Source organism: Pelecanus crispus, chromosome 12 (assembly GCF_030463565.1).
Source record: "Pelecanus crispus isolate bPelCri1 chromosome 12, bPelCri1.pri, whole genome shotgun sequence".
Classification (NCBI taxonomy): domain Eukaryota; kingdom Metazoa; phylum Chordata; class Aves; order Pelecaniformes; family Pelecanidae; genus Pelecanus; species Pelecanus crispus.
The window spans coordinates 7,123,265-7,146,457 of record NC_134654.1 but is presented as its reverse complement, the minus strand read 5'-3'; the positions used below and the strand labels follow the sequence as shown (position 1 = coordinate 7,146,457).

The 23,193-nt window shown below is 46.0% G+C and overlaps 2 protein-coding genes and 1 non-coding gene across 3 annotated transcripts in view; 2 read left to right on the top strand and 1 right to left on the bottom strand.

Annotated features, from left to right (window-relative positions):
- Positions 1-530: 530 nt before the first annotated feature.
- Positions 531-9,128, bottom strand: LOC142594655 (argininosuccinate lyase). The gene is made up of 16 exons (XM_075719572.1): positions 9,117-9,128; positions 7,501-7,695; positions 6,580-6,663; positions 6,195-6,251; positions 5,539-5,636; positions 4,801-4,878; positions 4,276-4,353; positions 4,079-4,131; positions 3,653-3,715; positions 3,355-3,469; positions 2,592-2,676; positions 2,361-2,420; positions 2,028-2,111; positions 1,675-1,755; positions 1,193-1,299; positions 531-681 (listed from the first exon to the last, which is right to left on the bottom strand). Exons 1-16 carry the CDS (start codon positions 9,126-9,128, stop codon positions 531-533), a joined length of 1,401 nt encoding a protein of 466 aa, XP_075575687.1.
- A 4,670-nt stretch (positions 9,129-13,798) lies between these two features.
- TRNAG-GCC (transfer RNA glycine (anticodon GCC)) lies at positions 13,799-13,869 on the top strand. The gene has a single exon. It is a non-coding gene; the product is annotated as a tRNA-Gly (tRNA).
- Positions 13,870-14,098: 229 nt separating this feature from the next.
- Positions 14,099-23,193, top strand: part of CRCP (CGRP receptor component) — a 31,144-nt gene continuing 22,049 nt past the window's right edge. Inside the window, exons 1-3 of the mRNA XM_075720040.1 lie at positions 14,099-14,106; positions 18,715-18,751; positions 22,148-22,246. Of these exons, the coding sequence (XP_075576155.1) occupies positions 14,099-14,106; positions 18,715-18,751; positions 22,148-22,246 (144 nt within the window). The remainder of the gene's footprint in view (positions 14,107-18,714; positions 18,752-22,147; positions 22,247-23,193) is intronic.

Here is a 23,193-nt window from a genome sequence, read left to right as displayed (position 1 = left end):
CTAAGCGCCACGTCTACACATCTTTTAAATACCTCCAGGGTTGGTGACTCAACCACATCCCTGGGCAGCCTGTTCCAAAGTTTAACAACCCTTTCGGTGAAGAATTTTTTCCTAATATCCAATCTAAACTTCCCCTGGCGCAACTTGAGGTCATTTCCTCTCATCCTATCACTTGTTACCTGGGAGAAGAGGCCAACACCCACCTCATTGCAACCTCCTTTCAGGTAGTTGTAGAGAGCGATAAGGTCTCTTGTAGACAGACACTCCTGCTGGTCTTTACCTGCCAGCCCCCTAGAACTTGAACACGCCATAATGCAGCTCCACTGCCAGCAAGGGAATAGCCCCCATTCTTTCACACCAGTGAACATCTCCCCAAGCCTCACAAGGGCTCAGGAAACCCAGATCAATCTTGCCCCAAGAAGAAAGACGCAAGAGAGGAGTTTCAGTGAGCTACATACACCCCAGTGTTTATTAACTCCAGATTAGCGTGATAGGCACAATGCTGCATCCTCGGGATATCTCCCCACACTCTAAGCTTGTTCCTTATGCCTCTTCAACAGCTCCCTCAGCTGCTCGATCTGGGCAGTCACGCTGCTCTTGGCGGTACCACCCATGGCCGTGTACTGCTCCACGCTGTTGACAACGTTGAAGACCTGGGAGACATCGCTGCCAAACAGGGGGCTGAGGAGGCAAAGAGAAGTGGTGTCACTGGAGAGTGCTGGGTGTTGTCTCCTGGCATTACACGCTCGCTGCCTGCAGAGATGGGGAGGGAGTGGAGAGGGACGGAGCCTTTTTCCAAGGGGTAAGGCCTCCTGCAGCTCTGCTTCTGCACTTCTAGTGCCTGGCAGTAGCTGCTTGTGGCAGACCAAAGAGTCGGCCGCAAGGGGAGAGTGAGGAAGTTTGGAGCCAACCTCTTCTGGAGGGCTGGTGCCTCCAGGTCAGGGCATGAGTTTCTTCCAGTCCCTCCCAATAGCTGCTGCCCAGGCCCCACTGGAGCTGAATGGTAGTGCTCTTGTCCCCCTTCAGTTATTTCAGGCCCAGCAGTAGCAGCACTGATAGTCAGGCCAGGAGGATTCTGGGGAGCTGTCTGGCCCAGGCATTTTGGGGGAGGGCACCATAAGGAGGCCCACACAAAGGGAGGCTGATACCTGCCTGTTGAGGGGAGTCACGGCGAAATAACAGCGATACGAACCTGATGCTCTTCAGGTCATCCAGGCTGAGATTATTGATGGTGGTGCCCTTAGTCTCAGCGAGGTGGATGGCCTTCCCAGAGGCAGCGTGGGCCTGCCTGAATGGCATCTGCAGTGAGAAGCAGAGGCCACAGTCAGTGACCAGGCAACTGGGGGGCAGCCTCAAAGGAAAGAATGCATTTGCTGTCTTTTTGTGGTTGGCTTGTTTTCACTTAGGGCAACGCAATCTGAATCTGGGTTTTCTGGGGTGTGAAGAGGGGAGGCGTTAGGAGGTAAATCACCACCTGTAAATTACTATCAAGTCCACCTGGCAGCAGTTCCACTACTTGGGATACATGTAAAAAATGGGTTTCCAGCTTTCGTGTTTGTTGACCCAGACTGATCATCACCTGGGGACAGAACAGAAGGCCTCATCTCAGGCCCTCGCTGAGCAGTATTCTGCATCCAAAGAAATCACAGCGCCAAGTCTTCCTCTGATACTTACTCCTTTACGAACTAAGTAGAGCGCCAGATCAGTAGACAGCATCTCAGGGCTCAGAGCCTTCTCCATGTTCTCCCTGTTGATCTGCAGAAAGGATGGTCAGAGGGAGACATTATCATCAGCTCCTCCTGGGGGACACGTTAGCGGTGAACAGGGAGGGGACTTCATCTGGAAAGGACCTGGTTCTACAGGGACCCTCTGATCCCCTGAGCAGCTGACACTGGGGGCCATGATGGGGAGTATGGGTGAGCTACTGAAGAGCCTTCATCCTAGGACCAGTCTAGAGCTCTCTTACCTGTGTTACTCACAGAATGTGCCCCCCAACCATGTTCGACAGCGAGAGGCTGAAGCCTTACCTGGAGGGTCGAAATCACTCCAGTGGCAACCTGGAGCACAGCATTCAGGGTGTCCACAACATCAAAGACAGCCTCCTTGTCCTCCTGTGTTAGAACAGGGATGGAAACTGCTGTAAAGCAACCCGACGCAGCCCAAAAGCTCAAGAGGCTGAGCAGCCCAGCCAGCAGAGCAGGCTGGGGTGTCAACTGCAGCATGCCGTGCCTCAGCCCCTTTCGCAGCATCCCGCGTGCAAGCAGGGTGCGCGCAGGGAAATGGAGTGGCAAGACCGCTCAAGAGTAGAAGACAGCTGTGTCTGCTCAGAGAGATGGTGTGAAAACTACCATTGGTTTTACCTGCAGATCCTTGTTGTAGGTGCTTGGAAGTCCTTTGAGAACCATGAGAATAGCAGCCAACTGCAGAGAGAAACAGGTGAGGCACTTAGTTCTAGGAAGAGCAGCACATTGCCCCAGCAGAGGCTCAGAGCCTAGACTGGGCCCATGTTGTTATGCGGAGGCAAGAAGGGTCATTCTTCAGGCCTGGTATGAGCAGTTTCCCCATCCCGCTTCTTTCGTTAGCAGGCTCACCCGACCAAACACTCGTCCAGCTTTGCTGCGGATCAGTTCCAGGCTATCGGGGTTCTTCTTCTGAGGCATCAGGCTGCTGCCAGTGCTGAAAGAAAGGTGTGGGGAGCGTAACGGTGAGCAGGACCCCAGTCCCTACAGACACAGGCTAAGACAGCTCATGCAACATACTGGCCCAGCCCTCCAAAGGGGCTCTCAAAATAGCTCCCCTTTCCCTGGACACCTTTCTAGGGTGTAGGAAAGCAGTGAACCGAGTGTGTTGCATTTCTTGTGCTTCCCACAGCAAAGCCTTTGGGTTTGCAGTCTTGCCTGGAGCTACCACACAGTCCCACCTCTCAGAGGGGAAGCAGAAAGGAGGCTTCCCCCCAAACTAGGTGGTATCGGCAGGCCAGCCTAAGTGTTGCTGTGGCCTCGGAGAGGGAGGGCTGTGGTTGTGCCACCCTGAGAGACAAGGAGTCTGTTAGGATTGCAAAGCCAGCTAGTCACGGACGGGCTTTGGCAGGCATTCCCAGCAGAGGGGGAAGTTCCGTCTGCCAGCAGTTGCTGGGGAGGAGTGTCTGCTGAATGCAGACTCGGTTGAGTTACCAGAAGCAGAAATAATTGGTCATTGCTGAGGAATGTTCACCCAAAGGCTGCCTTTCTGCCAACCTTTCAATGCTGCGTCAGCCTTGTGCAGCAGGGAGACCCCAAACACTCTCTCATTCTCCCAGGTGAGGACAGCTGAGGAGGAGAGGCTGTGCTCTCTGCCCAGAGACAAGAGACGTACCTGTAAGCATCAGAGAGAGTTACAAAGCCAAACTCGCTGGTACTGTAGATGATGAGATCTTCAGCCATCTTGCTAAGGTGGATCATCAGCAGGGTGGCAACAGAGAGGAATTCCACTGCAGAGAAGGCAGGAAATCAGGAGGTGAAAAAAGTGCTTGTTTGCCTGACAAGCCAGGAAGCCCTGACTGGAGCTTTGGAGTCACTTCCTAGGGAGGGAGTTGCCCCAGAGGGCAACTGGGAAGGTCTCAGAAGCCTGCTTCTAGCACAGTGGTGGGAAGAAGCGATGGAGTCGTGCTTACCCACAAAGTCCCTCTCGCTAACGGCATCCATGCTGTTCAGGCTGATGGAAGCAAAGTCCAGCTCTGTAAGGAAGGTGATGGACAGAGGAGGTCAGGCTTGGCACGACCGGAGCTTGAATGCAGCAGGATGCCCCAGCATGCAGGTGACTGTGAGCCCTTGAGTAGTCCCAGGAACAGAAACATGCTTAAGTGTTACACTGACTGGGGTCTTTGTTATTAGCCCCAGGCAGCCAGTGTGCAGCAGAGGTGGCTCTTCCTGCTCCAACCTCACAGGCACTGCCTCCTTGCAGTAAAGAGCCTTACGAAAGAAAGGCTTTGGCTCCAGGCCAGCGCATTACAGTGCCATTGGGAGCCATGTATCAATGCTTCCCTCCCCCCTAGATATTACAAGTGGTCCTGTGGCACTCATCAGAGGGAGACGTTTACCACTACGCAGAAGCTCTCTATCAATTTCCAGTGGGTTGCCAGCCAGAGCACCGCTGCCAGGGAAGAAAGAAACAGAAGTCATGCAAGATACCCTGCATATCCCAACCAAAGCTGAGCTCTAGGTAGCAGGGAGGGCACCTCTGAAGACTTTGCAGAGCAAAGCAAGGCCCAGTGATTACGCAAACAGTAGACCTTACCTTCCCAAAGGCAAGACGTTGATCCTCCTCTTCACCTCTCCCAGGCGCTCCGAATCACGGGTCAGAGCAACAGCATGGCTGGGAAAGGACACGAGAGATGAAGCACATGAAGTCAGAAAATGTCACTTCCCTTCCCAAGCAGTATGCTGCCACGCCTGGAGCCTGGGATCCCCTCTTGAACACACAAGAGGCCTGAAATGGAGCCTAGGCACTAAGGCCCTTTCAAGTGGAACAGCTAGCAGCCATGCAAGACTCTCCACGTCACCCCATTAGCTAAGGTGCAGCTGTGGCCACAGGATGGAGCGTACAGGGAGTCGGCCTCCACTGCCCACTCCGTGCCTGGGTCCCGGGTTGGTCCGAGCCACACAGGAACACGGGGAGCTCCTGTTCCAGTTTGCAAGGGCAGCTCTGGTTTGTCACCAGCCCTGGCTGTCCCCTCAGAGGATGATGCTCTTCTGGGCTCCAGCTGAGCAGGGCCCCAAGGGTGGAGAAGGCTTCCTCCAGCCAAGTGTGAAAGGTGGTTACCTGAGCAAGAACTGGCTCCATCTGATGGGCTGAGCTTTCTGCAGGTGAGTGTAGCCAGGGAAGATAACATCAATTTCTCTGCATGTGAAAGGAGAGAAAGAGGTGAGCAGCAGCTGTCAGGGTAGAGGGCAGTGGCAGGTACACTCCAGAGTTTCCTGGCAAGGTCACAAAGAGCATGTCTTTACCCTGTCTTGTGCTGAATGTGATCTATGTCTTCCTCTCCCTGTCCCCTGCTTCCTAAGCACACTGCGTTTCGATCTCCCGACCTTCCTGTGTGGTGTGTCTGTCCCAGACCTCTCTGGAAAATTGCCTGGTACAGGAACCCCTCTGCGGCCGGCAAAGATTCATTCCCCAGTCCACCACTGGTTTGGAGCGTGGTTTGTGAGGAGGAGAGTTAGACAGGGAGTTAACACAGCTGAGCTTTTCTCATACGTAGCAACTTGAAACACCTTAAAGTTCCTGACTCCTTCAGATGGTTTTGGTGCCTTCTAAAGTCTTGTGTGGACCTCCCACCTCAATTTCTTTGCCAGGATATGCTGGGGGAAGAGGAAGGTCTCTGTCATGTGAGGTGTGGAGAAAGAGGTTCTATTGTCTTTCCCTGTGCTACCCCACGCTGCCTGGCTGTAACTTCCTCCGCAGAAGACCCTGCTGCCGCCCTGATTGGTGTCCGTCAAAGAGCAAGCCTAGAAGTCTCCTGCCCCTGCAAGGCCAAGGCTGTGGATATGGAAAAGGACTTACATGGCAGCGCGCTCCACCAGGGTCTTAATGAGCTGCAGGAGGTGAGTGGAGATGATGGAGAGGGAATTCTTCATGAACAGCTTCAGGTCAGTCACAACCTGGATGAGACCAGCCAGAGTCAGACAACGCAGAATGCAATATACTTAGTGACCAAATAGTGTTCAGCAGAAAGCCTTGGCAGAGTTATCCCCTTCTCCTTCTATGTGATGCGTGGGACATCTTCCTCTTACTAGATGTGTCCCTCGTCACTGATTTGTGAACACTGCCGTAACCTTCTTTCCATGAGCAGAAACAAAGCTCATTCTTTTCAGTGGACTTTTTGGTTATTGTCAACTTTGGACCAGAAAATCCTCAACTGACACAAGTTGGTCATCCGCAGAAAGACTGATCCACAACCTGGATGACATTGGCCACGGTCAGTCAAAGCTGAATGTGACATACTTAGTGATTGTCCATTTTTACTGCAAATTAAACCCCTCCTTGTTCTGTGTGATGGGAAGGTGCATCTTCCTCGCATCATTTGGTCATTTTGGTGTGGTAATGTCACTATATCTTGTCCTCCAGAAGGAGAGCCAAAGGCCGTTCTGGTCCAAGGTCTCCTGAAATGGGGTTGGGGAGGAGTACAAAGGGAAAAAAAAAAAAGATTCTGTACATACCTGATCATTCCTGCTTCTCCCAGTGTGCAGCTTTCCAGCTATGTCTCCAATCAGCTCCTGAGGACAACAGGAGGATTTCTGTCAGCATCTCTGTATTCTAAGGAGGAAACTCCACATGAGCAGACCTCCTCCCTGCCTGGAAGGGACTCAGCTCTAGGATCCGTGAGAAGCCATGGGATCTCTCCTGGGGAAGGGCAAGTTTGGGTTCTATGTCTGTACAGTGCCTCTTCCTCAAAATGGGTCTTGGAGACACTTGATTGTGCACCGGGGGGTTTCAGTGCCACAAGGTCCAGAGGAATTTCACAGTGGGACAGAGGCACGGGCACTTCATGTCAGGCACATCTAGCTACAAGGGAATGGGAACAAGAGGTTAGAGGACCCAAACCTTCAGTCTGCGTTCGTTGGCAGTGTGGATATCCTCATCAGTTTGGGTCACCACAAAGACTCCTTTAGACCACTCCTCAGAGATCTACAAACATCAGCAGAAACACCAGTCAGCCACTACTGTTACCCTGCTGCGCGTGGGGGCTGTAAGTGTCCCCAGCGAATACCAACGTCTGCCATCCCAATGGAAATCAAAGTGTTAAGTCTCATGTGAGCCCTGGCATTCCTGTCCTCTCAGGCCAAGGCTGGCTGCTTGCTATAGTCTGACATTCTGTACTGCACTTGGTGGGATTCATCTCGCTACCCATGATGTTCCTGCAGTGTTATGGCTATAGGAGGATTTAAGCAATGCAATGAAAAAGTGAGCTGAAATGTCAGTGATTGCTTTAGCATTGTCCACAAAGATTTTCCTGTACAAACATTGTATAGACTCACCATTGTCCACGGTGGGTGAGCAACAACAATGGATATTTTAAAAAAGTGCTTGGCTGCGGACTTCTCTTCACCCCTATACAATGCTATGCATTGCCTCCTACGAACTCAGGCAGCCAGACTCAAAAGGATCCCAAGTGCCAGCAGAAAAAGGATATTCCTAATTCATACTGAAACCATTCCTCATCAATGTTCAGTCTGAAGAGGACGGGCAGGCAGGTCACACTGAGCACACCTCACCGAGGCACTGGGGCTGCCATAATGAGCACTGACAATGCTCTCACCAGGGCTTCAGGCTCTCACTGGGAGTTTGTCAGCTGGTTCACATCCTACTGCTGGGCTTTGGTGCCTTTAGTGGGATGCAATTTGAGCATTAATACCCGCCCAGAATGCCTCCAAGTGCACTGAGGGCAACTCAGGGAAGCTACTACAGATGCTATTAGAAAAGTAGCCATTCGTTCCTGCACGACCCATGCGAATAAATAAATACCTTTTCCAGGCCACTCAGGATCTTCTCCAGCTCAGTTTTAGATAGGATCCCAGCCTTCTCCAAGGCTTTGGCATAGGCCATGCTCCCCTGGATATCAACTTCAGACAGCCTCTGATCATAGGTAATGGAAGCGCTGAGCATCTCCATGACTGGATCTGTGCTTCCGACAAATCTTCCTCCCAACATTTTATCCCCCTGCAAGTAATGAAGTTAAGAGTCACGTTCAAAAGACTTACCAATATATCCCCTAAAAATTAGTTCGTGTCCATCCCACTCCTTATCCAAGTAAAACTGAGGACATAGGAATGTTTTTTCAGTGCTGTACCATTGAGCAGAAAACCCCCAGAGTTTAACAGCTTTGGCAAGGAGTTGAAGAGGTGTAGAACATGTCACTGTCACTAGAATTTAGCTCTTGAGGTGTCAGGCCTGGCTCAGGAATCCTCCAAGATACTTTACCTCTGCAGGACTCTGTAGGGGTTACGTCCTGTCCTTGAAAATGAGTATCAGGGCATATGGTGCAAGACCAGCATGGATCTCTCTTTTAAGGCAGCTGCTATCACTGACCCTTTGATAGCCTCTTGGCAGGGAAAAAAGTAAGGAAGTCAGGGATATAGTGAAGGCAAGTATTTACTGCTACTTGAAATAATAATTTTAACCCCCCACTCTTTTAGGGAGACTGTAAGAAAATATTCAATTGACAAAGAGCTGTGGACCAGCACAAGCCACATGCTCTAAAACACTCCTGTAACTATGAAGCGTTTGAAGTTACCGTTTGAAGCATCACCAGAGTCCCCGATGGTCTTGCAAGCTTTGGTGTAAGATTAGCATAAAACTGGTTAAGGTGCAGGCGCCAGAAAGGGAGGTCTGGGTACCTTTCCGTATGACAAATGTTCGGGTAAAATGGAAAGGAAAGAAAAAACCCCATGGCCCCATACCTGCCCCCCCGCCCCCCGCGAAGGTGCGTGCAGCAGCGCGGCGCGGGGCTGCCGGGCCGCCCGCCGAGCTACCATGGACAGCGGGCGGCTGCGGGGCCGGGGCCGGCCGGGCTGGTCCCGGTGACCCGGGCGAGCCTTTCCCCAGCCACTGTCTGAACCAGCGTGCCCGAGAGCAGAGCAGGAGAGAGCCTGCGGCGGCCAGGGTGCAGGCACGGGGTGCTGGAGATCTTTTTTTTGAAGCAGATTTATCAGCAGGAGCTGCGGAGGCGGGGGGGGGGGGGGGGGGGGCGGAAATCGGAGCTGAAAAAGCAAAGTTTTGCAGCTCCTCGCTGGGAAACCAGTCCCCGGGGTGAATGGCAGAGGGGAGGGGGTGCGAAGGGCCAGTGCTGGGAGCCAAGCGCTTGGATGGGGAAGAGGTATCTAAGTATATCTTCGAGGTATCTATCTTCACTGCCATGGGTCTTCACCAGAATCAGAGGTGGGTTGTTAGAAATATTGCAGCAAATATGTTTGCTGTCCCCTTCTCCATTTAAAACCCAGGAAAACGAATCAAGTAGAGAGAAGCACCCGAAGAAGCACCGAGCACGGCAGGCTGCAGCACTGGGGTTACCAGGCAGCTGAGCTCGCGTTTGCCAGAGCACCCCCAGACCGCTTCGCTGGAAAAGCAAAGTTCGCGCTCACCTCGGTTGCCATTTCGGACGACGTTTTGCTGGTTCGTGCAGCGATCCCGGCAACTGGTGCAACCTGTGGAACAGCGAAAGGAGGCTCAGCGCCGGTGCGGGTGCCGGTGCGGGTCCCCGGTGCGGGTCCCCGGTGCCGGTGCCGGTGCCCGCTCACCTGCTCCGCAGCGCAGCCCCCACCGGTCACCGGTCGCTCGCTGCCCCACGGCCCCGCCATCCCGCTTTTACACTCCCGGGAGCGGGGCTGGCAGCTCGTCCCGCCCCGGCGGGGCGGGGTGTCCCCGGGGCCGGCCCCGCTCCGGTGTGTCCCCCCCACCCCAGCCCCCTTCGCCCTTCGCACCCCTCTTCTGCCTCCGGCCCCCGCTCGACCGGCGCATGATTGGCAAGTCAGGGAGAGAAGTTTCTTTGGAGGCAGGGTTGCTGCAAGGAGGGTTGGGAGAGATGCTCTCATGTCGCTTGTTAGTGAAGTTATTGGTGTAGCTTTAGGCAGTGCTCCTGCAGTGGCAGAGGGTCTTGTGTGTGGACAGATCAGCTCCTTTTGTGGGAATATCCTTGGACTGAAGGAGTCACATCACTCTGTGTCATACCCCTCTAATGAGTAGTCTTTGATATGAATGTGATTGATACGATGGCTGGATCATTGCTGCTCTGTCCCCATTGCCACCCCAGCAAACACACAAGAATAAGATAGATGGGAGCCAGTTGCTCTTTCCCATTTCTGTGTGGATGAGACTTTTCACCCCACTTGTAAGGATGCTGCAGCTCCAGCTTTGGGGCTTCCCTGCTGTCACCAGTTGCATGGGGTCACTCTTGCCGAGAGGCTCCTGTGAGCCTCAGACTGTGGCTGTGGGGTGTGAGGTTGTGCTCTGCAGCCTTGGCAAATAGCCCGTATCTTAAACGCATCAAACCATAGACTATCATGGAAGTAAAGAACCAATTTAAAATACAAGTGAGGTCTGGGAGCAGGAACTCACAAAGCTACGGCTCAGCACCAATTTCTCATTCGCTCCTCAGACACAGAGCACTTTTCTGCAGCCACTCTACAGAAAGCAGAATGCTTGCTGGTTCACCTTGCTGAGTGTGCTACTATAGCATAATATTTTTCTATCTGCATGGTCCAAACCTTTCACAGAACTCAGTAAACATATTCCAACTTTCTTGTTCCAACATTTTGTTGGGTTTTTTTCTTCCCTTTAACGGACCCTCTTGTCCTTTTCTACTGTTCTCTCAGGTCTGCAACTTAACTCCTTTTCCTTTTTACACTAGGACATTTATACTAGGAAACAGTGCTTAATCATTTTGTGATCGTGTTCCTTCCTACTCTGAAATCCCTCATTTTTACCACTTTTCTTGTCTTGTTCACTCTTTAGGAGTGTCTTTGTCCTTACTCTGGGCTTTGACAGGAGAATGCTGATGTTTTGGGAAAATAGTAAGCACTGAATTTATAACCAGGGTGAATCTATGTCAATAAGATCTTATTAATCTATGTCTGATATTACACATGGCAAGGACTCATGCTTTCACATGGGATCTGTCAGCAGTATCACTGTGTGTTTAGCAAACTTCTTAGGGATTCCTTTGCTTGTAGTATGCTGCTTAACTCCTGTCCCAGTTTGTATGTAGGAGATTATTAATTCTCTTTTCCCATTTTTAGATGAAACAGGCAATATCCTTCCTGTATAATAAGCAATGTAGAATATAGACTAATATTTTTAATAATAAAAATGGAAATGAAACTGTAAATCCAAGCAGAAGCTGTTAACATAAAAATGAACATTGAAGAAATAGGATTTCTTAAAGACACTTGGAGCTGGAGATGTGAACTTTTTTGAGGGGAAAACAGTGAAATAGCATTGCAAAATAGGTTTTCTAATGCACACTGAAATGTATTCTCATTACTATTTTCTCTATTTGTTCTGGTTTGGATGGCTCTCCACTTCCCATCATCTTCTTTCAGTATTTTATTTGCTTAGTGAAATAGAAAGATTAACCCCCAAAGTCCCCACCCCACAGTTAAATACCACGGAAGGTCTGAGGGAAAGGTCTTCCACTTATTTTCCCTTCTGGCACAGCTAATGGCACATCGTTCGTACATTAATATTCCCAGCTACACCCTTTTCCAAGCTGACGTACAATGAATTAGTACTAGAGAGTAAATCACCCGTTTTGCAGCATGGAGAAGGTTAATGAAATATATTTTGATGTCCTCAAAGATTTTAACTTTATTTGTGCTTGCTTTTGTAATCAGTCACAGCCTTACTATTTCTTTGAGAGTGCATTTTTTGTTGGAAGAGTGCAATACTTAGGGAGCGCAGCTCTGAAGGAGTGCTTTAGTGGTTTCTAGAAATACACTTTTCATAATAGGACTTATTTTCATAACTGACTCCAGTGAAGAAAAAGGATGGCATAAACTGCTACAGTGCACCTTCTTTAAAAACATTCTTTTTTAACTGTCATTTTGGTTTAGAAAAAGAAAAAAAAGCTCTATGGGCTGAAAGTGCTAGTCAAACGCACTGTCAGCTAGACTGATGTGAAGCGGTGCTGACATTTTTGCTAAAAAAAACCCCCAACTTTGTTTAATGAATTTTGAATGTAAAAGAAAAAAAGACACTATAGGGTGATCAGCGAAATGCTGAATACAGTAAACATCTTTCATGACAAAGAATACAAATACCCTGCAGATCTGCTTTCAATAGCAATTACTAGGCCCCCTGCTTTCAATAGTTAATACCGAGGCCCCTCTCTCACCGAGCCTTAGGGGTAACAATCACAAGCCAATGCTTAAAATGTTGACATGCTAAGCACATTTAGAAAAACCTATGTCTGCATTCCCTATGGATGGTGTAGCATAACTATCTAACACCTAAAGTGCCGCAGTTAAAAACAGAGTGAACTGAGCTAATCACCTCGTCTCCTGAAAAGTTGTATGTAAGGGTAAGGAGTTCTCTCTTAGATATTCCCCTTCTCCCTTGCCTGATGTCAGTGGACCTGTAGCTGGCCCATATATGTATTTACATCCTAACAGACTATATGTTTCCATTGGAAAATGTTTAGGAATACTATCTCTATTAGAAAAAAATAAAAGCAAACTGTCGAGAGAGACATTTGTATTATGCTCATTCATCCCAGCTGCCGGGATCAGGCATCACCATCATGGATTTTAAAAAAGTGTATCAGCAAAGGTCTGGAATGAAACTTTTGGAGAAACAGCGGAAATAAAGATGATAAATTGGTGCTGGGGGAGAGATATAAAGAGAAGATGATAAAGATGATAAAGAAAAATAAAATTAATATGCTGAAGGTCCTGAACCCATATCTAAAGAGAGTGATGAGAGGCAGGCAAGGGTTAGTAGATATCTGGAACAAAACTCTGAAATTTGATAGTCTGGAAATACCACATTCTCAAATGAAAGCTGACATCCTCCCTCTTGTTTTCTTCCCTTTAGCCTGGCTGGGAGCTGGAGTACGGGCAGTTGCGTGTGCACGGTTTGAAACACGGCAGAGGAGTTACAGAGCCTTTGCTGTGCTGGTTTTGGCCAACTTACAGGGTCAGTTAATCCTGACATGAGAAAGGACAGCATCCATTACATCCTATCCACTGAGTCAGACCAACGGCTTTCAGTCTGCACTTTGAAGACCTTTCTTGTGGCTCTTTTTCCATACGACTCCATGACAAATGATTCTGGAGTATAAATTAATTTCTATCTGTACTACAGTCTGTGTGTGACGGGATCCACATGTCCACTGAAACTTTTTTAGGGGTCTTCAACTGAAAAGGGCTGAAAAAGCTTTGCAGTAGGCTTTTAAACTTTGCCCAGCACTTAGGTATCTGATGACGATGGTTCCTGAAGAGCTGGGAGCTGTTTGTTGCCCGCTGCCCTGGCACTGAAGAGTGATCCGGAAGCACTGCAGTTGCTCACGTTATTCAGAATTGGCTTAGGATCTGCAACACCCCAAGGAGAAGCAAAGTCCCAAAAGTGGGAGTGGACTTTTTTCTGGCTTGATTCTGGAGAGAAAAGCGGCTGGTGGATTTTGTGCTAGTATTGCAAGATGGAGGTTGCAAGCACAAGTCTAACCCATTTGGTTCCCTAGGTTGCTCTTACAGCCCTGCTGCAAACAAGCAAGCGTATGTGTATGTGACCCCTTAGGGAGTTAGTGTTGTTGGTTTTGCATATCAACTTTTGCCTGAGAGATATTGTCAAAGTAAATTAATTAATGTTTCCCTGGCTCTCAGTCTCTGGGCCAGATAATTTTCCTTATTGAAGCCAATAGGATTTTCAGTTTTTTGCACTCAATGAAGTGTATTCAGTTTTCTCTAAAATGAAAAGGGCTCTTGCAAAATTTAATAGCACATAGATTAAATGGGAAAAAAATCACAGTGATGGTAGGAAAAGACATATGATGCTGATGAGCCCGGTAAGATGTATATACAGGTGCTTTAAAAGACGATCGCAGTATTACACAACTCGTTCAGCCTTACAGTGTTCTGTTTGCACATGGCTAGAGATCTGATTTGGAAGGACCTCTACAGTGCTGTCTTCCCCTTGTCGTACTTAACAGTGGCTGGTTGTCAGAACCTGGGTGGGTTTTCAGAACGCATTTTACCACAGGCGACCGGCTTTGTGCCGTTTTCTGTCCACAGTAGTTACAAGTTAGGGGGCGGGGAAACGCACACCATCGCCGGCATTGGTGGTTCAGTGGTAGAATTCTCGCCTGCCACGCGGGAGGCCCGGGTTCGATTCCCGGCCAATGCAGTTGAGGTTTTTTTTTTTTTTTTTCTTCCCCTTCCCCTCAGTCTTATTTCGCTTTCCTTTTCCGCTTCCGTCCCGGCCGCCGAAACTTCCTTTAGCTGAAGCCCGGCGTCCCGCACGCTCGTCTCGCCGTCGCCGGGCGGGCTGCGGGTGTGTGCGGGCGAGGGGAGGTTCCGCGGCGAGGCGGCAGCCAGGGCGGCCCCAGCGCACGGCCGTGCCCGGGGCGGACAAGATGGAGGTGTAAGGAGCGGCGGGGACGGGCCGCGGGGACGGGCCGCTGCCGCTGCCCCCCGAGATGCGACCTTCCGTGGCGGCAGCGGGGGCTCCAGGGCCGGGGTGGGGGCGGTACATCTATATGGGCCTGCCTGCAGTGTGTGTGGGGTACATCTATATGGGCCTGCCTGCTGTGTGTGTGGGGTACATCTATATGGGCCTGCCTGCAGTGTGTGTGGGGTACATCTATATGGGCCTGCCTGCTGTGTGGGGGGGGTACATCTATATGGGCCTGCCTGCAGTGTGTGTGTGGGGTACATCTATATGGGCCTGCCTGCAGTGTGTGTGTGGGGGGTACATCTATATGGGCCTGCCTGCAGTGTGTGTGGGAGGGTACATCTATATGGGCCTGCCTGCTGTGTGTGTGTGGGGTACATCTATATGGGCCTGCCTGCTGTGTGTGTGGGGGGTACATCTATATGGGCCTGCCTGCAGAGTGTATGTGTGGGGTACATCTATATGGGCCTGCCTGCAGTGTGTGTGGGGTACATCTATATGGGCCTGCCTGCAGTGTGTGTGTGGGGTACATCTATATGGGCCTGCCTGCAGTGTGTGTGGGAGGGTACATCTATATGGGCCTGCCTGCAGTGTGTGTGGGAGGGTACATCTATATGGGCCTGCCTGCAGTGTGTGTGTGGGGTACATCTATATGGGCCTGCCTGCAGTGTGTGTGGGAGGGTACATCTATATGGGCCTGCCTGCTGTGTGTGTGGGGGGTACATCTATATGGGCCTGCCTGCAGTGTGTGTGGGGTACATCTATATGGGCCTGCCTGCAGTGTGTGTGGGAGGGTACATCTATATGGGCCTGCCTGCAGTGTGTGTGGGAGGGTACATCTATATGGGCCTGCCTGCAGTGTGTGTGTGGGGTACATCTATATGGGCCTGCCTGCAGTGTGTGTGGGAGGGTACATCTATATGGGCCTGCCTGCTGTGTGTGTGGGGGGTACATCTATATGGGCCTGCCTGCAGAGTGTGTGTGTGGGGTACATCTATATGGGTCTGCCTGCAGTGTGTGTGGGGTACATCTATATGGGCCTGCCTGCAGCGTGTGTGGGGTACGTCTATATGGGCCTGCCTGCAGAGTATGTGGGGGGGTACATCTATATGGGCCTGCCTGCAGCATGTGTGGGGTACATCTATATGGGCCTGCCTGCAGAGTATGTGGGGGGGTACATCTATATGGGCCTGCCTGCAGTGTGTGTGGGGTACATCTATATGGGCCTGCCTGCAGTGTGTGTGGGGGGATATATGTATATGGGCCTGCCTGTGGTGTTTGCGTGTGTGTTAATCTGTTATGGGGGGTATATTGGGCCTCTAACTCCCCTATAACCAGCAGTGTGTTCAGGCATTCTGATGAGAAACAGAGGAGGGTTTTTTGTTTCCTTTAAAAATCTTGCTGAAGCATATGTTTGAGCAAAAGGTGTTGTGGCTCTGCCTGAATCCCGCTCTCCATCCCCATCTCCCCTGCCCCTCCTGTCTCCTCACGCTCCATTTTCCCTTCGGCCCCGGGAGAGGTGAAGCGTGAATCCTCTGCTGCAGCTTCTGGGAGAGAGTGATTCCTGTGTCACGTAGACAACTCGCTGTAGGAGCTGACTATGCTGGAGAAGGAGGAAACCTAATGAGTGTGCGCCAGCAATTCCAAACACAAGAAGCGAGTCAAAATTTTGGCTAGCGGATTGTTTGAGGCAGTTACACCAGCCAGCCCCCAGGTTGCTGTCCCAGGCAAGCAAATTTTGTTGCCTTCCTGCGCTGACAGCACAATGCGTGTTCTGTCTTGTTAGCATCACCTCGGCACAAAACAATAGGACTTGACCTGTTTTGAAGCTTAGAAACTCGTTCTTGTGAGTGCTGTGGAGCCCGTTACGTTGTGTGGTTATATACGTGTATGGGGCACTGGTTTCTAACGAATGGGGGCATGGAGGCTGCCAGTCCCGTGGGGTGTATGTCAGCATCCACCAAAGTCACCTGAGCTATTGCAGTTCATGTAATACATGGATGCTTTATTATCATTTAATCTTCTATACTATTATATATATTATTAAATCTTCCATATGTAAAATTCAAAAGCAGATAACAAGACACATCCATTGAAATAAGTGTTTGTACCATCCATTGAAATAGAGGTTTGTATTATGTTAGCCTTACCGTGAGTAGCAGCCTGCAGGGAAATGAGCTGTTCTTGCTGTTGTATCCTGAAAAATGCTGTGAAACACACACACAGGCTCAAAGTTGCTGCTCCATCTGAGGAAGGATAGGATTTGCCCTGCTGAGAAAGAAGCTTGTGATACCATTACTAGTTAAGTCTGTGATGCTGCTTATACATCCACTTTTTTATTACCTTGAGTAGCCCAACTTATTTAACTGGTGCTATCTCTTTTAGTACCAATAGCAAGGTGCATCAGAGGTAGAAGACCTGGGGCTGAAATCCTGAGCTGTGGGTGGATGAGCCTTGCATTGGAATGGAACAACTTAGTCCATTTTGCACTTGAATTGCTGTTGGAATTTAATCATCCTAATCTTGTACCTCCTGCCTGATGGCCTTCATAGAGGGAAGCTCTGCAACTGGGAAGACCTCTCCTAAGTTCTTACCATGTCAGAAGTATCTGTTACTAAAGAACCCTCCGGAAAATGTTGTGGTTTAAATATGCAACATATTTTAAGCAGTAGATTTAAACACATGAAGTGTCAGTGATATTTTTAGAGGTGCGATGCCATATATTAAGATATTTTTTGATATATGCAGAAGACCTCAATAATATTTTGCTTTGGCCTAAAATTTGGGCAAATATTACCTATTTAGAGATTCCAAAAAGTGTTTATACATTGGTGTTAACATGACTTTTTTTTTTTTTAATTTCTGCTTAAGTCTTAATCTCTTAAAAATTAAGCATACTGTTTAGTTGACTTTTAAAAATATACATTAGAATTCATTATTTATAATTTCTTGTTTTCTGAATGTAAAATATAATAGTTGATTCATGAGAGTTAGGACTGAAGAAAATTGTATTTGTACTTTATATAAGTTCTGCAAAAGTTTTTGAAACTGGTCGTGTTTATCAGTTTATAATTCTGGTATTTCAGCACAACAAAAATTGTTGAAGTTTTAAGACTGACTCATTTGCTATCCATTGTTGGAAGAAAAATAATTTTCTGAATGACAGAGTGGTTTTGAATTGAAAAAGAAGCAATTGTCTTAAATAATTTAACTTCAGATAGATTTTGCAGTCACTTACATAGTAAAGTATTTACTCTATATGACCCTTTCACTTATTTAACAGAATAATTCCCTATGTAATTCTTCTATAGCATTATTGTTTCTAACAAAGAATGTCTTTGATCCATGGGGATTTCTGTAGCGATAGCCTGAATGCAAACATTCTGAAGAATTGCATTTACCTAACAACAAAAGCTATATGGTTTGTAAAACATGAATGAAAACTAATGTGTGTGCGAGCTGACTTGCTGAAGTTTCGCTCGAGTCAGCGAAATGGAAGTTGAAGTTCATCTCAGCGTATTTTAGCAGGTCCTTTTCATTTAAAAACAATGATAGAACCTGTGGAAGTTTGTGGATGCATTTAACTTGTTTGAAAGTGGTGAATGTGACAGTTCTATTCAAACAGTTAACGGTGCTTAACAATACATTGTACCTTTTTTTTTCTTTTTTTTTTTTTTTTAATAAGCTGCTGCACAGACCTGAGAGGCCTTTTTTTCCTTTTGTATGGAAACTTGCTGTTGTGGCTGCTGACTGCTCAGCAGAATGTGTTGTTCGTGGAATATAGGATGTTCTGTGTCAGTTTTTCTCCTTTTTTTTTTAAATTTAAAAAATATAAAATTACAATATCTGGTAGTAATAGAGGCGTGATTAGTCTAAATATGTCCTTGACTCGGTGCTTTCAGCCTATCAGCGGTGGATAACGATTCTTGCTTAACTGAGACAGAATTAGTGGGGGAGTGTTTGGCTGGTGAAAATGGGAAACTCAGCCTTGACCTGCTAGTGAAGGAGTAGGCACACAAAGATTCAAAGAATAAATAAACAGGAAATGCAATAAGGTCTTTTTTTTACTCAGTACAGTATGTGTAAATATAATGCCATATGTATATCTAGACACACACATATGTACGTTGTACTGAAAATAGTTTTTTCTGTACTCTTGACTAATAAATAAATAGGGTGTGTAATCTGAATGATTTTTCCTGTCAGTCTTTATTCAAATAAAACTGGAGGCCCTTTTTTGTAAGGAAGAGGCAAAGTAATTTGGTTTTAGTTTGTAAAATTGGGTGAGTGAATGAAATAGTGTGGCTGAGTAAAAAGATTATGTTGTATAAATATATTATGATTTACGGGGCAAACTGTGCAAAATATACTGTATATTTATGTAATAATTCTACATATTTTCTAGAGGTGGCAACAACTTGCTAATTGTAGAATCACAGAAAGAGATTTCTTGATGATTTTTTTTTTTTAAACTTTATGAAAGTAGTGCCTGTTCTTTTAGAGTCTGCATGACTCAGCAAAGAAAAATTTTAGACACTCATTTGGAACATAAACTAATATTTTCATTTTTCGTTTTAGGAAAGATGCAAATGCCGCATTGCTAAGTAACTTTGAGGTAAGTTTATCTGTGTCCTGGTTTTAAACCAGCAGTTTAAAGCTGTAGTTGTCACTTGTATGCTTCTTTGGAAGCTGAAAATTGCCAGTGGCAATCAGCAAGACCTATATGTGATTTCCACACCCTCCATTTGATTTGTTACTAAGAAAAAAGCTTTTTAAAGAAAATCTAGTTTTCTAGAAAATTACTAGTTTTCACTAGTAATTGGTACTGTATTATTTGGCTGGTCCCACATCTATAAAACCAGATATAAATAGGTTTTTCAAATAGATGAGGATCAGATCTTTAGATGTCAGTAACTTTAACTTCAGCCTTGTCATATTTACACTGCTGCTGTGTGGTTAGTTTGTTGAAATCTCTTGTGTATAGTGGTTTGTTATTTAGGATTTGATTCTCCACATCTTTGAACACTTGGGTATTTGGGCAAGTGCGCTGGATTCACTGGTGCCTCGTGTCACATATGGTGCGTCGGATCCCAAATCGGGAATGTTAACACCTCTGTAACTGAGCAGCAATGTCCAGAATAACTTTTTTTAAATTTTATCATATGATAAGCCAATATACCACCAAGTGTGTGGCACACTGATTGCTGGAGTCTCTTTAATATTGCAAATAAAAATTCTCGCTGAAAAATTCAAACATTTTTCACAGATGGCTGCTGCTAGAATCACTGTTTCATATTTAACCTTGTGATGTGCCTATAAATCACACCCTATAACTCATTAATGCATAATTTCTTAAAGCAAGTGCTACTGGAAATGCAGTCTTACACCTCTGAATGCTTGACAGTATTTTTTTAGAGATCTTGAAGTGTTTCCAAAGCAGGTTAGGTTATAGTAAGCATGAGGCAGTTTGCTGATCTGAGATGTGTTACTCAGGATAAACACTCCTAGAAGCCAGTGACGTACCTTGGTGCGGTGTCATGGGAAAACTACAGTGCCCTGTCATAACCAACAATGAATACAGGCATACAAATAAAACAATAATCTTATTTTCTGGTGTGGCTAAGTTCTGAATCATTTTCCTCTCTCCTGAGTAAAGGTATTTTTTTTAGTGAGGTAGAAAGAAATGTAGTGTTCTTGTTGGTTTAACTTCAGCCAGGTAATGGAAAGATTTCAGTGCTTTGTTTATGAACGTAGTTTTTTGAACGGTTTTAATAACCCAGGTGCTTTGTTTATATTGTTTTATTGCGGAAGCTTGGAAGTTGCACAGCTGTTTCATCCTATTCTGAAATAAATCTTGAAGTTTTTTCTCTTGAGCTGCATCTGTCTGCATACGGCAGAGCAACCATCTGGTGACTGTTAGAAGAGCTTTAATGAGGTACTTGGAAAGAACTGTCTTGCCTAAGAAATAGATGCTATTATGTCAGCCAAATTAGTATTAAGTGTCTGTTTGTTAAAAACATGTGATATTGCAGTACAGAAAATAGCAAATATTTCTGAGATTATTTATTGCAAAATCATCTGTGCTTCCTTCTTCGTTTGTTGGGATATTTGTTGGAATCTAGGTATTACTGCCTGCTGCGGTTCAAGTAGTGGTGTCGGTCACATCATGTAAAATCTATAGGTGCCCTAAAAGTATGGTCCAGAATAGGGAGAATCGCAGAATCCACTCCTCATGCTCTTCAGTCAGAACTTCATCTCAGTCTTTTTTGTTGGTGAATGTACCATGTGTGTTGAAAAAGAGCAAAAGGAAGTGGAAAACGAAGTTACTGATGAGAGTGCTTATTTCTCATTTCCCTTTCAGAGCAGTTGTCACGCATGCAGCTTTTCGATTCTTTGCAGGAAGGGATTTGCATTGTCTGCAGCTATAGGGTTTTGGGGCATGGCTTTCCACTGCTCTTCCAAGTACCGACTCCCCTAAAACTACCGATCTCTTTGTGTTTGCTCCTCTTTGCAGTTGCAGTTTGACTGGCATAGCTAGCATTCTCTTTATCAGGGTAATATTTTGCACAGAAAGTGGCGTTTGAAAGGAGTATTCAGGACTGACATGTTGTATATCCTATGCCTACATTTATTCTGTGAGTTTGGAGTTGCCATTTTGTATCTTGTTGTCACTGGCTATATTTTCTTCAAATATTTAATAGATAAAAGTTCATCGCTTCGGTTCTGGCTTTCAAGTGAGGATTGATTACTGGTGGTTGATACACAAGGTGTTCTTTTTTCGTAGAAGACACAGTATAAAGTAATTGCAGGATTCATAGCTGGTAATGTTCTTATTTCTCACTGTCTAGAAATGTTTGTATTTTATTTCTATGGACTTGTCAGTATATAATGCCATTGGATCTGGACCTTGAATGAAGCTAGTCAAAAATTAGGGGATAAACAGTAAGAAGTGGTCTGTTACTTTGCTGTGGTTATTGGCTCTGGATATACCGTAAAGCCTGAAGCAAAACATCTGAAAAAATTTCAACCTAATGTGATTTAATATGGAAATAAAGAATAATTGTGATGCTGTCTCAACATTTTGCTGCATATCTAGCTATGATGAATAAAGATGTTGTGTTGCAACAGATTTAACAAAGCACAGTTGCAAAAATCAAAATGTCTTCCTTGCCTTCAGACTTACCTTCTGAATCTCGCTCCTACATTAATACTCACTGCATCAGGAATGTGAAGACAACTTTATTACACTCTTTTCAGGAATGTCTGCTTGTATTACGTTGTTGCAGTGAAATAGGGAGCTAATTTAATCTTTGTGGCTTAACATACTGTAACACCATGCTGGTCACTGTAACATTTACTATTATGAATAACTCCACTGGAGTTTACAATAGGATCACTAATCTCAGGAGCATCTATAGGTCAAGCCTTTATTTAGTTGGTTCCTGGCAGTGTGACAGTTGTAAAGTTTACTTTTTTTTGCAGATAATGTAAAATTGCATCTTTGCGAGACAGGATATATATCCATTTTAATATTATGAGCACATCTGTCATAACAAATCCAGTAGGGCCATAAACTTGTGTTACATTTTGCTTCAAGCATCACTCATATTTAAATGGGAGCTCTGTGCCGGTACAGCAGGGTATGACCCAACTCTGTTCGGGACATGAGATAAGATAAACAAGTAGGATAGATTCATCCTGGCAGCTTCTCCTTTGGGGCTCTTGGATAACATTTAGCAAGTGCTGAAAATCTGTTTAAAATAGTCACAGTTTAAAAAACAAAACAAAACAAAAAAAACAACAAACCCAAACAATTTACATACCTATTCATCATTCTGGTGCCAAAATGTTTTTCATTTCAGTTGCTGGTGCATTCACCAAAGCAGCCATGCTTTTTTTTTTGTTGTTTGGTTGATAGGATTTTGCGTTGTTCATTTATGTTTTCCTGCTGTAATATTTTTAGATAAAATACTCTCAGATGGTCTAAAACACTTTATTTTTTTTCCCCCAGGTGTTCCAGTTACTTACTGATCTTAAGCAGCAGCGCAAAGAGAGTGGAAAAAGCAAGCAGAGCTCTGGTCAGCAGAATCTGAACACAATCATGTATGAAGTGAGTAGCACTGTGAGATTCCTTTGCAAATTAGCCCAAGCTGCAGTACTTTGCATCCTTAGGTCTGTGTATTAATAATTTTGTATCAAATTTTCCCTATTAAAAAACACAGTAAAATATGTTATTTGCCACTTCCCTGTGGTCAGTTTATTCAGGTTGGAGGCTAACTGCGCTGTCAGAGTGGAGACATGTAGCTGCTCTTATTAAAATCTATCAGAAAAAGATTAAGAAAAGCCCTGGTTTTTAACTGTTTAGTTTTGTGGGGTTTTTTTATTCCAAATATTCTATCCTTTTAAGACCCAGGGCAGAACTTGCTATCATCTGATGAATTGATGATACCATGTAATCATGATTTCAAAGCTGAGGCACAGATCACATATGGTATTTTTTTTATTAACAGAATTAAACTAATAATTTCCAAGTAAAATAGATTTTTTTTGTGTGTGTGTGTCAGAAGAATAACAAAATCACATATACATATAGCAACAGCAGTCGGATGCCAGACTGGTAACAAATGTATAATCTATTGCTAGGAAGCACTTCTAAAATTTTGTAATGCAAATATTAACATTTGAAATATCTCAAATTAGCAACTTCATAACAGACTTGCAGAATGACCTATTGTGTCTGTGTCAGAGAACTGCATGAGTAGCACCACGATTGGCAGTGAGTTGAAAACAGTTTGCCTTGCTTGCATGAGTAATCCCGTTGAGCAGTGAAACTACTCATGTGAATAAGATTTGGCCTAGGCTTTGTTTTTGTTTTAGTTCTGGCTTTGTTTGAAAAGGTATAGGGTTGTAATTCCTAAGCCTCGTATTCAACAAATAGGAGCTTACAAAAAATCTAATTTAAGTCTTCATGGAGACTAACAGTCTCTTCCTGTACCTCTTTGAAACAGCTGAGAAAGTTCCTGTAAGTATATTTTGTCAGAATGCACCTTAAAGCTT